Source organism: Chenopodium album, chromosome 14 (assembly GCF_948465745.1).
Source record: "Chenopodium album chromosome 14, dcCheAlbu1.1, whole genome shotgun sequence".
Taxonomy (NCBI): Eukaryota; Viridiplantae; Streptophyta; class Magnoliopsida; order Caryophyllales; family Amaranthaceae; genus Chenopodium; species Chenopodium album.
This window is the reverse complement of record NC_137847.1, coordinates 24,942,780-24,955,980: the sequence shown is the minus strand read 5'-3', so window position 1 is coordinate 24,955,980 and position 13,201 is coordinate 24,942,780. Positions and strand designations below refer to the sequence as shown.

The 13,201-nt window shown below is 40.0% G+C and overlaps 1 protein-coding gene across 1 annotated transcript; it reads right to left on the bottom strand.

Annotated features, from left to right (window-relative positions):
- Window positions 1–491: 491 nt before the first annotated feature.
- Window positions 492–881, bottom strand: LOC145577929 (uncharacterized). Its single transcript, XM_081635346.1, has one exon. It carries the CDS (start codon window positions 879–881, stop codon window positions 492–494), a length of 390 nt encoding a protein of 129 aa, XP_081491472.1.
- Window positions 882–13,201: the final 12,320 nt, after the last annotated feature.

Sequence of the window (13,201 nt, the reverse complement as noted above, 5' to 3'; positions counted from 1 at the left end):
GCAATCAGCAGCATGTGTGCGCCCGCGCTGCCCCTTTATGCGTCCACACTGGGCATTTGCGCACCCGCGCACAGCTGGGTTGCGCATGGCCCTCGAATCCTTCGTGCGCACGATGGTGGGCTCAACGAACTAGCTCATTCCTGGGACTATGATACCCACCAAACAAGGTAGTCCTGAAACCCCTTGATAGTGGGTTCAACATCCTAATTTTATGAGAGAACCATAATGAACCTACCAAAACTCAATTTTAACTCATATCTTCAAAAGAGCATAAAAACGCTCAACCTCAATATTAGTACCAAGATTGTTGGCAATGAACTTCCTTCATATAACAAATACCTAAAATCAAAACGAAAAGAAAGAAATCGATTAAACCATAAGCGTCAAAGGAGGAAAAGAAAATCAAAGATAAATGAAAAGAAGGTTAGAAAGTCGGGTTTCCTCCCGAAAAGAGCTTGTTTAACGTCATTAGCTTGACATTCTCCACCCTTTCAAGGTGGATCATAGAGAGTCATCTTGTGAATGAGGCCTAGAAAAACACCATCATAATAGCGCTTGAGTCTATGGCCATTGACTTTGAATGATCTTGAGGAATCCAGAGGAGAGATTTCAACAACACCATTAGAGAAAACCTCTTGAACCATATATGGACCGCTCCAACAAGACATAAGTTTTCTGTTAAATAACCTCGTCCTTGAAATATAGATAAGCACTTTATCACCAACATTGAACTCCTTCTTATCGATAAGCTTGTCATGCTCTTTCTTAGAACGGAATTTGTACATACTAGCACAATCATAAGCATCTAAATAAAGTTCTTCCAACTCATTGAGATCTAGAAAACGTTGTTCTCCCACGCTAGCCAAACTAAAGTTGATCATCTTAATGGCCTAATGAGTGCAGTGATAAAGCTCAACTAGAAGATGACAATACTTCCCATACAACAAGTGGTAAGGAGTAGTGCCAACAGGATTTTTAATGGCCCTAATAGAAAGATTAAGGCTGTATTCATCGAATACGAAATAATTTGAATCTTAAATAGCTCAAAAGTTCAGTGAAGTATAGAATCGACTTGAAATCTAGCCGAGCTTCGCAAATGCAAGAGCCTCCTACGGCTATCACCTTCAAGCTCGATTTGTATAGCCCCTACCCTGGAGCTTAGCTGGGGCAAGACCAAAAACATAGAGTATTACAAGCTAAAGTGTTCACGCCATGGGTGATCTTTTCAAGCACAACACTCAAAGTAGTTTTTATCAAATTGCAAGGTTGGGTATTTATAGAGAAGATCCATGAACATTCCTCTCTCCCATTAATGTAGGACCGTTGGTAAAATTCCTTTTCCTAATTTAATTTCAATCAAAAGTGAAAAGAAAAAAGCAAAACAATCAACAAGTGTCATCATATGACCAAGGGCGTAGGTGAGGACCACAAGGGGAGGGGACCAGTTTCCCTTGCTCTCCAAGCTTCTTCACAAATTGGCTTCCCTTAGTGCACGGCCAACAACCGCGTGCCAATTGGCGCTGCCAGCCTTGGGCACCAAGGATGCCTAGCTAGCTTCCTGGCCCCTTGGCTGGGCCTACCACCTGGTCGCATGGGCAGGCGGCCTGTGCCAGCAAGCCACGCATCAAAGCCGGCTGTTGGACGCTGTTGTAATTGCCCCCACGCGCAAGTCCAGTAAGCCACGCTTGCTTGTTACGGGCTGCTGATGCGGGGAGGTGCGTACTGTACTACGCGTGTGGCGCTAGCAACAACTAGCAAGGCCCTAGCATGTTGCTGGCCTGCTAGCGCTGCTAGCTTGCTAACACGTTAACATGCGCATTGCGTGAACATTCATAGCATGGCTACCCGCACTAGCAAACGATGCTAGCATTACTTGGCTTGGTGCGGCTGCCATGCTTGGATGCCATGCCCCTAGCACTCGATGTGCTTGGGGTATTTCGATGATAACGGTTTTTGTGACACTGTTGAGTGCTTTATTTTATCGTCGCATCGTTTCATAAATCCGACTAGACTTGGGACGCTAGGTTTCGACACTCCTAGCTTAACATCCGACGTCTACGCTCATAATACTCTAACGACTCATTATTTTCTTAAGATTAATTCGTCGTCATGGATCGGTTACTTGATTGAGTTTGACCCGTAGGGTTCAGTCAAGATTAAGCTGTAATATTAATTATACATTAATATTACTGATCGAAAGCGGCCTACAGCTAGACATTCCGATCACTTGACCTCACTGAATAATTAGCTATCTAATAATTCCGAACCCTCTATCGGAATAATACACTTGTTCAAAGGACACCATTTCTATTAATATCCCACTTGTCCTTTCGAACAAGTGTGGTTTTAGTGTATAGCCTATTTCCTATGTCATTTAATGTCTCTTCATGAACTATAAGGTAAGATTATTCGTCATCCTTATTACTTCCAGAAGTGTTTCTCGATATCCAAGTTTGACTGTTAATACGCAAATGATTTCTAAAATTCATCTGAGCACGACCATGCATTTTCATAGTCTCGCTCATTGAGAGGCCTTACAAATAACAAAGACATGTTCCCTATTTATTTAATAGGGGGACAATCCCAGTGTTGTACTGTAAGCTTCTCTTACTAAGAGGACCTAGTCGCCCGAGTGTTGCTGTTATAATCCCAATGAACGACAGACGTTTGACAGTAATCAAAAGGGACTAGTACTCAAATAAGAGAACTTGCAATACTCAAGGTCGAGGAAAGAGGTTCCGTAGCCATAATGAGAAATATACTAATGAAGATTTTTAATCTCTTAAAGTATTCTCATAGGTCGATCCAGTATGGTTCTAAGCCAATACCCGTGCAAATGATTTACGAAAATCATGTCCTTGTAGCACAAGAAATGGTGTTATAAATCATACTACACACTAATCTCAAGTGGTCATTAATCGTCCAACATTTAAATAATCTTAATTAGGGATAATTTTTTATTATAATATTCAACTTTCACTTAATAGGTGCTTCTTTATCTAAGACATTGTCTTGATACACTTTTTTGAATATTCTCAAAATCGAATGGACTCATTATTTAATTCTAAACCACAATTAAACAGAAATGGAGTGAAAAATTGCATAAAATTTACATTACTCCAAAAACTGAATGGTTTAACATAGTGTTTTACATTAAAATATCCAAAATTAATTAAAACACATTACTAGGGAAATCAAAGCGTATCTCCAACATGCATGATTCGCATTGTCTCAACGTGCTTGTTGTGTTTCACTTGAGGTAAAGTATGAATGATTCGATCGGATACATTGTCGTCGGTTCCAATCCTACAAATTCTGATTTCACCCTCAAACCTCCATTTCCTTATCATGTTAAATCTCCTTTTGACATGTTTGACCTTCTGATGTCCCCGTGGCTCTTTGGCCTAAGTAAAAGGAATGGTGTCCTTCAAACAAGTGTATTATTCCGATAGAGGGTTCGGAGTTAATAGAAAGCTAATTATTCAGTAAGGTCAAGTGATCGGAATGCCTAGGTAGAGGCCGCTTCGGATCAATAATAATAATAATACATTATTATTACAGCTTAATCTTGACTGAACCCTACGGGTCACACCCAAGCAACTAACTATCTGACACAACGAATTAATTCGGAAGGAATTAATGATTCGCTCGAGTAATATGAATTTAGATGTCGAAAATCGATCTAGGAGCGTCGAAATCGAGCGTCGCAAGTCGAGTCTAATTAATAAAAGACGAGACGGTAAAATAAATAATTATTCAACAAGTTACCAAAATACCCCAAGCATCAGAATGCCCCGAGCAAACCGAGTGCTAGGGGCACTTGGGATAAACTGGTGGCTAGCATGCGCACCGCACTAAGCTAGGATGGTTAGTGCATGGTGCGGCATTCTAGCGCACCTTCGCTAACAATAATGCTGCTAGCACAAGGCTAGCTACCATCGCTAGCAAGCGCAAGTAAGCAGCAGCATCGAACAGCCGCGGCATCGAGCTAGCAGTGCTAGCTAGCAAGCAGCGCGCTAGTGTGCTAGCACTTCTAGCAATGCGCGCTAGCTGGTGCGGGGATTGCTGGCAGCAATGCAAGGGTTGCTGGCGCCCGCTGCAGGCCCGTACGACCAGCTGGCAGGCCCAGCCAAGGGGCCAGGCAGCCAGCAAGGCAGTCTTGGCGCCCAAGGCTGGCAGCGCCAGCTGGCGCGAACTGGTTGGGGTGTGTGGCAATGTGAGAGCCGGTTTGGGGAAGCTTGGGGTGGAAGGCATGGTCCTTTCCCTTTGTGGTCCTTACCTAACCTTTCTCCCGATGAATGATATTTGTTGATTAATTAGTTGTTGACTATTTTCTTTTATTTTTGATTTAAAAATAAAAAGGGAAAATTTATTTTACCAAATCTCCCACATTGATGGGAGAGTGGATTTCTCACTTGAGATTCCTTATAAATATCCCACTTGGGAATTGGGAAAACTCACTTGAGTAAGAGCTCAAAAAGGCATATCCACTTGAGAGAAACCTTTAAGCATATTAATTACTCGAGTAGTGTTTTTGTCCGACTTAGCTAACCTCCATGTAAGAGACCAGTTGGGGTCGCGTTGTGGGTGTATATCGTCGGAGGCCGTTGCGCTTGCGAGGCTTAGCTTTCTCAAGTAAGAGCTCTGTTGTTCAAGCAAAGCACACTACAAGGGTAATTTAGTCTTTTCTCTAATCTTGTTATTTATGTATTTTGGTTATATTAATTGTGAGTTTTTCCTTGGGCTCGGATTTTATTTCCGCGGTGAGTTAGACTCATCAAAATCAAACAACGGTATTGGAACCTTGCTCATTTATTTTTATAACTAAAACTTTTCAAGTGTTTTTATGGCTTTATTTTTCTGGTTCTATGTTACTAACTAGATTAGTAGCTCGGTTTTATTAATTTTAATACCATTTTATGAGACTTTTTGGCCCCGAACCCATATTTTCGCCCAAAAATAGTGAACTTTGGGTGGAAACAGCGTTCTAGAGAGTTTTCAACCCTTTTAGAACAGTGAATAGGCCAAAATCTGACCAAAAATGCCTTTTTTCGAGGGTTTTTCGTTTTTGACCTTGAATCTTAATGGCATATTTATGGTGATTATGTATTTGGTTCTTTCCTTAATGTTTCTGCATTTTTGGACCTCTTTAAGCATGGTTACTTTGTAGTAATTAGTGCTTGAAAGATTTGTTAAATTTTCACATAATTGCAAATCCATTGCATTAAGTGTGAAAAATTTATTATTTGAGGCTTCTAAGTACTAAAGATCCAATCTTTAATTGTTTTAAGTGGTTGGAATTTTGAGTTACTAAATTCCATGAATTTTTGTTGAACCTTCTGATTTAATCATTTAATTTATTAAGCTGATTGGAATCAAAATTTTCAATCTTGTGATAGAAATTTCATTTATCTTCATATTAGAAGATATAATTTTACAAGGATTCACAAGTTAAAGTTGGAATCTTTATTTGAATTTTGTGTTTATAATTCCAAATCCCCTTTATTTTTGTTAAATCTCATGATTAATTTAAGTTAATTAAATTAATAGTGAGAATAACCCTATTCATTTTGTTGTATCAAGTTGAACCAATTTTATTAAAGAATAGTTCTTGGAAATAATTTTGGTTTTGTGAACTTGAATGACTTTATTAAGTTAGACTAGTTATAATTTTCATTTTTCTTATTAAATTAATTCAATAAATAATTAATTAAGTCACGCAAAAATTCAGAATTAATCCCGAGGTTTTGCCACGCAAACCAAGGCAAAACCACCCTTGGCTAGCCGGGCTGCACAACAGCCCGCATGTGGCTACCAAGGCGTGGCTGCTGCTTAGTGCGTGCAGCCAAGCGTAGCTGGTGCTTGCTGACCAGCAGCATGGTGCGCCACGGCCAGCAACGCAATAGCAGCTCGCATGCTGTGTACGCCATGCATGCTGCTGTGCATGTGTGTGGCTGTGCGATACATGTGCAATTGGGCAAGCGTGAGCGTGAGCGTGTACGCTACTTGGTGCATAAGGGAGGTTAGTGCGCGAGGATTGTGCAGGCGTGGTTGCTAGGCAGCACAAGCCCAGCACTAGCAGCCTCGCACACCCCCCTAGCCGAGGCTTGGTGCCTAGCAAACTAAGCATTGTTGCTTGGTGCTAGGCACACGAAAGCGTTGGGCTATATTTTGCGTTTTGCCGTTTTATTTTATTTTAATTATTTTGAGAGGCACTTGCAAAATTTTGTTTTAGCACAATTTTGGGTTTACCGGCTTAATTAATTGGATTAATTAAGATGGATGCGGAATTAGTGGGAGCTTCAATTTTAATTGTGCTTAATTACGTAATCGGTTAAACAACTTGTTTACGCCTGTTTGTGCATTGATACTAGTTTACGCGTGTTTTTGCATTGTTACTAGTTTACGCGTGTTTGTGCATTGTAACATAATCAGTTAGTTACTAGTTTACGCGTGTTTGTGAATTGTTACTTGATTATTGTTGTAAAATGCATGGTCCCCATTCACATAGAGTGAATGGATGAATGGAATGTATATTCTTTCACATGTTTTATAAAATGGCAACTAGTAGGGCCGGATTAGGATATAAAATACGGACTACATTCGTCATGTATTTTTGTAAATTTAAATACGGTCTGCAAACCGTTGAGTATTTTTGTACCTTAATATTTAGACTAGTCCTAATTGTAGACACTAGTATTTGCATTATTTTGGTTATGTCTTGAAAACGGAGGTTCTTCGAAGACGAAGCCATGAAGTGCAAATGAAGTCCCTTGAAGACTTGAAGACACAAGGGGTCATGCTAGTTGCCAAATGCATCATTTATTTATGTTTTTGATATATATTTATGATTATATATATGAATAATATGTTAGATGCATGTTTAGGATTTCGAATGTTGCAATGATTAATTAAGTTCACTTAAATCAACCGACATAGAAACCCTAGGTCCCTAAAATATTGAGAAAAATTTTCCATTCCAAAACAACACTTATCGACTTATTAAGAGTAGTGATGGGCTTACGCCAAAGCGAGGCATCACTATTACTCCTAGGAAACGTAAGGCATACCGGGTATGCATGTTGGTTTGGTTATACTTAACGATATGAGTGATAAAGTCCTAACATGTCGTGGCAAAGTGGATAAATTGTTGAGAGAGCATTAGATGCGACGATTTATCGAACCAAGACTGGCTTGGAGCCATTAGCAGAGAGTTCCTTACCTTAGAATATTGAGTGTTAAGACAAGCCAAAGCATGCTTAACTACTCATTGATTCTTTGGATCTTGGAATCGACTTATTCTCACCAAATGCGGACAATTTAATGTTTGAATAAGACGTTTAAATAAGTTTGATAAATATGCATGATTTCAATCATACTTAAGTATTATGAATGGTTTTTTATTTCAAATTCTTACAATTATGGAACCATGTCTGCAAATAACTCAAACAACCTATTCTCACTGTGCTCAATTCTCGACAAGGAGAAGTAGAGTGGGCCAAATTTTCTTGATTGGCAAAGGAACTTGCGTATGGTTCTCATGCAAGAGCAAAAGGAATATGTCCTTGATGAGGAAATGCCCCAGACTCCCAATGAGGAAGTGACTCATGCTGCCCTAAACCAATGGCAAACTGCCAATCGGGATGTCAAATGCAACATGTTGGCCACAAAAGACTTTCTTTGAGAAGGAGACAACTTTTGAGATCATTTCTGAGCTACTAAACATATTTCAAGAGCAGGCCCGAAATGAAAGGTTTGAAACCCACAACCAGATCCTAGAGAGAAGCTCAAGAAAGGAGAGCTGGTCAGCCCACATGTACTCAAAATGATAGGATTATTTGAGAACATAGAAAGGCTTGACGCAGGGTATTCAACCGAGATGGCAATTGACATCATTATCCACCCGTTGCACAAAGGCTATGATTAGTTCAAGATGAACTATAACATGCACAACATGGAGAAAACCCTTACCGAGCTTCATGGTATGTTGAAGCAAGCCGACCATACGCTCAAGGATGAGGGAAAGCATGACATGCTCATTATAAAAAAGGGCAAGCCGTTCAAGCGCTTAGGCAAGAAGAAGAAAGGCTTCAAGGGGAAGGGTAAGAAGACCTTTTCGCCTAAGCCAAAAGCTACCAAATATAACAAGGATAAGAACTTAGCATCTTCTAAATCTGATTCCGAATGCTTATATTGCTACAAGAAGGGACATTAGAAGAGAGATTGCCTCAAATTCAAGGAAGATAAGAAGAATGTAACCGTTGCTTCTATATCAGGTGTATTTTTTATAGACCTAAACTTCAGCATCATGGGTATTAGATACCGGATGTGGCTCACACCTTTGTTCCAATTCTCAGGGACTAAGGAACACTAGGAGGCTAGCGAAGGGAGAGGTTGAACTCCGGGTCAGCAATGGAGCTAGAATTGCGACAGTATCCGTAGGAACTCTCAGTTTGTCTTTACCCTCCGGGCTAATTTTGGAACTTGAAAACCGTTATTATGTTCCTAACATTACCAAAAACATTATTTCAATTTCGGCGTTGGACGTTAAAGGTTTTGAATTTCAAGTAAAGGACAATGAATGTTCATTTCCAATGATATATTATATGCCTTATTCCGAGTTACTGATCAAAAGTAATCATAGTTTTAAAAACGCGTAAAAACAGGAATTACTGCGCAACAGCTAAAATGCCACGTCACGACAAAAGCTGATGTGGCACAGTGCCTGTTGCCGTGACCCGGTATTCTTCAAAGTGTGACCATGCTTTTTCCGTGTATTTTCTGAGTTTTCTCACGCATTTATGAATTTGGACGTAAATCTGGAAAACTCATACACCATGACACGGCGCCACGAGCCGCGCCACGGTGAACATTGCAGCATTGCGGCATTCTTTGCCGTGTTATGGCATACATGCCATGACACGAGATTTTTTCGTGTTTTCTCCGCGTACACAACTACACGTGCTTTATCATTTTAGGGCAAATTAGTGCACCGCGACACGGTAATCTATATCATGTCACGGTACCCTCTGAACGTGTTACGACAGACACTGACCGTGTCACGGTGCCCCAAATTAGGGTTTTTATCTTTTCTAGGGTCCATGTGATCCCCTACTCATTTCCTCTATAAATACCCCTCTCCTTTCTATAGTTTAGGGCACCAAAATCATTCTCTCTTCTTCTCTTCTACATCAAAAAAATCATTCTCTTCTCTCTCTTTATACTCAGCCTTAAACTTATATTCCTATCTACATCATTCCTTCCTTAAGAATCCAAAGGAGTCCATACTTAACCTGAGGTTCCGTCCTTAAACCAAGGCGTGAAAGGTATAATTAATTGAGGTTTGAACTACATCAATTCTACTTTTTAATTTAATTGTTTCAAAAATTTATTTTTATTGAAGTTACTAAATTTATTCATGATGTAGAAATTTAAAGGAACGCGCGGAATATGAGTAATTAATTAATTTAATTACTCTTATTTTTATTCTTGTTGCTAGCATCATGATTAGGTTTATTTATATTTGATTTGACTAACAAATTAGGTTTGAATTGCTTCTAATATTAATGTTTATTCTATTATATATTTATTGATCACCATATTGCATGTTTAAAGAGAATATGTAATTGAAAATCACGCCTAATAAGATAATTTGGACGACCGGCTTAGGTTTATTTTTAATCTTATTGTTTAATAAAGTGATCACAAATGTTTTAGAATTATGTGTTGCATTAGGATTCAACCAATTTAGCATAATTAAAGTTTGGAGCGAATTGAATCTTTGTTTGCATGCCTTTGAGATCGCAGGGAACACTGTTCACTATAAAAATCGAGTAGAGGCCAAATACAGGTGAATGTGACTCCATGACTCACTTCGTACCATCATCCCCGATCCTCCTTTCGTGGTTCCAAACCAAATGGAGTTAGTAATCTCATGGATTATGAATGGGGTGTAACCTTCACGGGTCAATCATTGCTGTCTTTCGTTGTCCCTTTATCGTGGTTGCCTTTTATGATCGATGAACGGTTTACAAGTTCCTTAAAAACTTGTTGGCGGCTCCCTACTTTCCTTGTCCCTAATAGTATTATGTCAATTCTCACTTCATATGAGTGCTATGCATATTCACAACATGCTAATGTAGGCGCACCTCAAACAACGCCTACAATTTGGCGACTCCACTGTGAGGATTCTTGGTTATTTATTGATTTGAGTTATTGGTATTTATGTAAGATGTGTAGATGAGACTTGAAAGATTCTTAAATCGTATTCCTGTGATTAAATTTGCATTTTTGCATTTACATTGACGTTTTTAACGTCGTATTTTAGGTTCGTCCGTAGGAAAAATTTGATAACCTGATCACGATCGAAGAAAACAAGGCACTTCTTGAATTTTACAAGCACCTTGTAATGGCAGAGGCGCCATGACACGGTAGAAAACACCGTGACGTGGTGTATTGTACCATGTCGGGGTAATTTCCACCATGTCGCAGCATTTTCCACCTTGTCGCGGCAATTTCCACCGTGACACGGTGCTTGTAAAATTCTTCCAGTAGTTCTGTTCTTTTTCTCGTTATTAGCTTCCTTCGATATTTCTGAAAAAACGTGTGTGTTCTACATACGTCTGATGAGTATCATTTATGGCACTCAATTGATCTCTTTTAGGGTGATTTTAGGTTTCTTTTATAGCTCTTTTCTTTCCCTTTTACTTATTTTTGCTCTTTATTTCTTTAGTTTGCATTTTCCTTAGTCGATTTTCCTTTTCATGCATTTCTTGGTTTTTCTTATCTTTTTCCCTTTTATTTGTTTGTTTTCTCTCATTTTTCAGGATTAAGATTGTTGTCCAAGAATTCCCGAGGTTTCTCCCCGAGTTTTGCATCGATGAGGATGCTTAGGTGTCCTCCATTTGAAGATCAAGTATGGAAATGTGCAAGTTCCTAGTGACCATAGGCTGTGCTTCAAGCCGTGAGGGCACAAATTCTCGTGTTGAACCCGCCGTAAGGGTCTTTTGGGGTCTGCCATGCTCCGTGTTCATCAAGCACAACAAGTGGAGCGCACAAGGAGCATCAAGAATTTAGGGAAGAAGCTGCCCCTGTTCCCGAGCGCGGCCACGCGGTGCCCTGGCGCGGGCGCGCCTCCCGCTTACCCTTTTCCGTACCTTTTTCTCGCGGCAACGCATCTTCAAAGTTAAGGCCGCGCCTGTACGAGTTCTTTTGGGACGACTAACTACTTTCACTTTTGTTAGTTTTACTATTTATAGTTTTCTCTTCAATTTTAGAACAGAGAGGAATTAGAAAGCTGAGAATTAGATTAGGCTTTGATTTTCTTAGAGGGAGAAACTCTAGATTTTAGATTTTTTAGAGAGAGAAACATTGAAGATTGATGGTTGATGATTGATGATAGTTGCAATTGGTTTGAATTTAAGTACATTTCCTTTGATTTGATCAAGCTTGTAAGAATCTTCTTTACTTTAATTCAATTTTAGCTTTTGATTTCAATTGTTTTGTTGAATGTTCAAGTTTATTGATTGTTTGATTGGATTGGTTTAATTGGAATGATGTTGAAGAATTTGATAAATTGCATAGCTTTGTTCTTGATTTCTTTAATGGATTGTGAGTAGTTTGCTTGCCAGGGATGTGGTGAAGCATGTATTAGTGATGGATCATTAGCTAATTGGGAGGTTTTTGATTGATTTTGTATTGTGATTAAATTGGTTGATTGATTTTGTGCATGTGTATGGATTGGAAGGAGTGATCAACCTTGTTCTTCATGCTAGATTGCATTGTGTGTTTACATTGATACGGGCCGTTGATTTGTAGCTCACATTTATCAATTGAGTTTGGTTTGTGATGTTCCTAGTAGAGTCTTTCGTAGTTGGCGCTAGTTTGACCTCTAGGAGATATCTTGTCGAGCTCTTTTGATTACATTATCTATCTTCCCTCGCAATACTTAAATTAATCAATCTCCAACCCAATTAGTGTGTATTCATTGCAAGTATATGTGGATCCTAATTCCCTAATGTTTGGTATATCGATTTACTTTGTGTTTGCTTTATTGGTTTAGTTGAACTTAGACTTCTTACATTCCTTTTTACGCTTCGAGATAGCTTGACTTTGAAGATAGTTAACTACCACCCATTCCTTTGGATTCGACCCTTGACTTACCTCGATACTAGTATTTAGGTGTGTTAAGTGTTTACAAATTTAGTTTTGACCGTGGGAGGATTAGTTTCAACGACCTAGTCTCAACCCGCGTCAACGACTTAGCTGTTGGGGTTTGGTGCGTCCGATTCACCGCGGAAACAAACCCAAAACCAAGACCACACTCGCAATAAATAAAAGCATAAACATAATTAACTTAATGATAAGATTAAGATAATAATTATACCTTTGACGCGTTCTTTGCCCGACCTCGAGGTGCTCTTACTTCGAAAGCTAGCCTAAAAAATACGACGACCTCTAACGAAAGTCCACCCACAACTCGAACACCGACTAGGTCCAATTCTTTGGAGTTAGCAAGGCCCGAGTAATTGAGTTCAAAGGTTTTCACAAAGGTGATGCCTTTTTCAACTTTTGAGTTCAAAGGTTTTCACTACTACTGATGCCTTTTCTAACTCTTATTCAAGTGCTTTTCCAAATACCCCGAGTTGGGTATTTATAGGGAAATGCAAGAGTGTGAAAAGATCTCCCATCAATGTGGGAAAATTTGATTTTCCCATGTTATTTTAAAGCTAAAATAAAATTAAATATCAAACTAGTAATAAATTAACAAGTGGCAAGCATACAAGGAGGAGTAGATGAGGACCATTTGGAGGAGGGGGGGACCAAACTTGCTCCCCACTCTCACTCCCATAACCGGCCACCTCAACCCCATAGCCCCCAATTAAATTGCCCCACGTGGCATCCACACTTGGGCACCAAGGCACCCAAGGTGGGCTGCCATGTGCTGCGGCCCAAAAGGCCACGCTCCAAGTGCGGGCCGCTTGGCCGAGGCTAGCTGCCAGCACGCCGCGCACAATGTGCGGGCTGCTAGCTGCTGCCTGCTAGCATGCCTCGCACATTGGTGCCGGCTACACACTGCGGCTTGCTAGCATGCCTCACACATTGGTGCGGGCTACTAGCTGCCACGGCCTAGCAAGCCACACACCAATTGTGCGGGCTGCTAGCTATCGTATGCTAGCACAGCCACGCACACTAGTGCTGG

Excerpts from the sequence above, each read along its gene's own strand:
- LOC145577929 (XM_081635346.1), bottom strand. The coding sequence starts at position 881 with ATGATCAACTTTAGTTTGGCTAGCGTGGGAGAACAACGTTTTCTAGAT.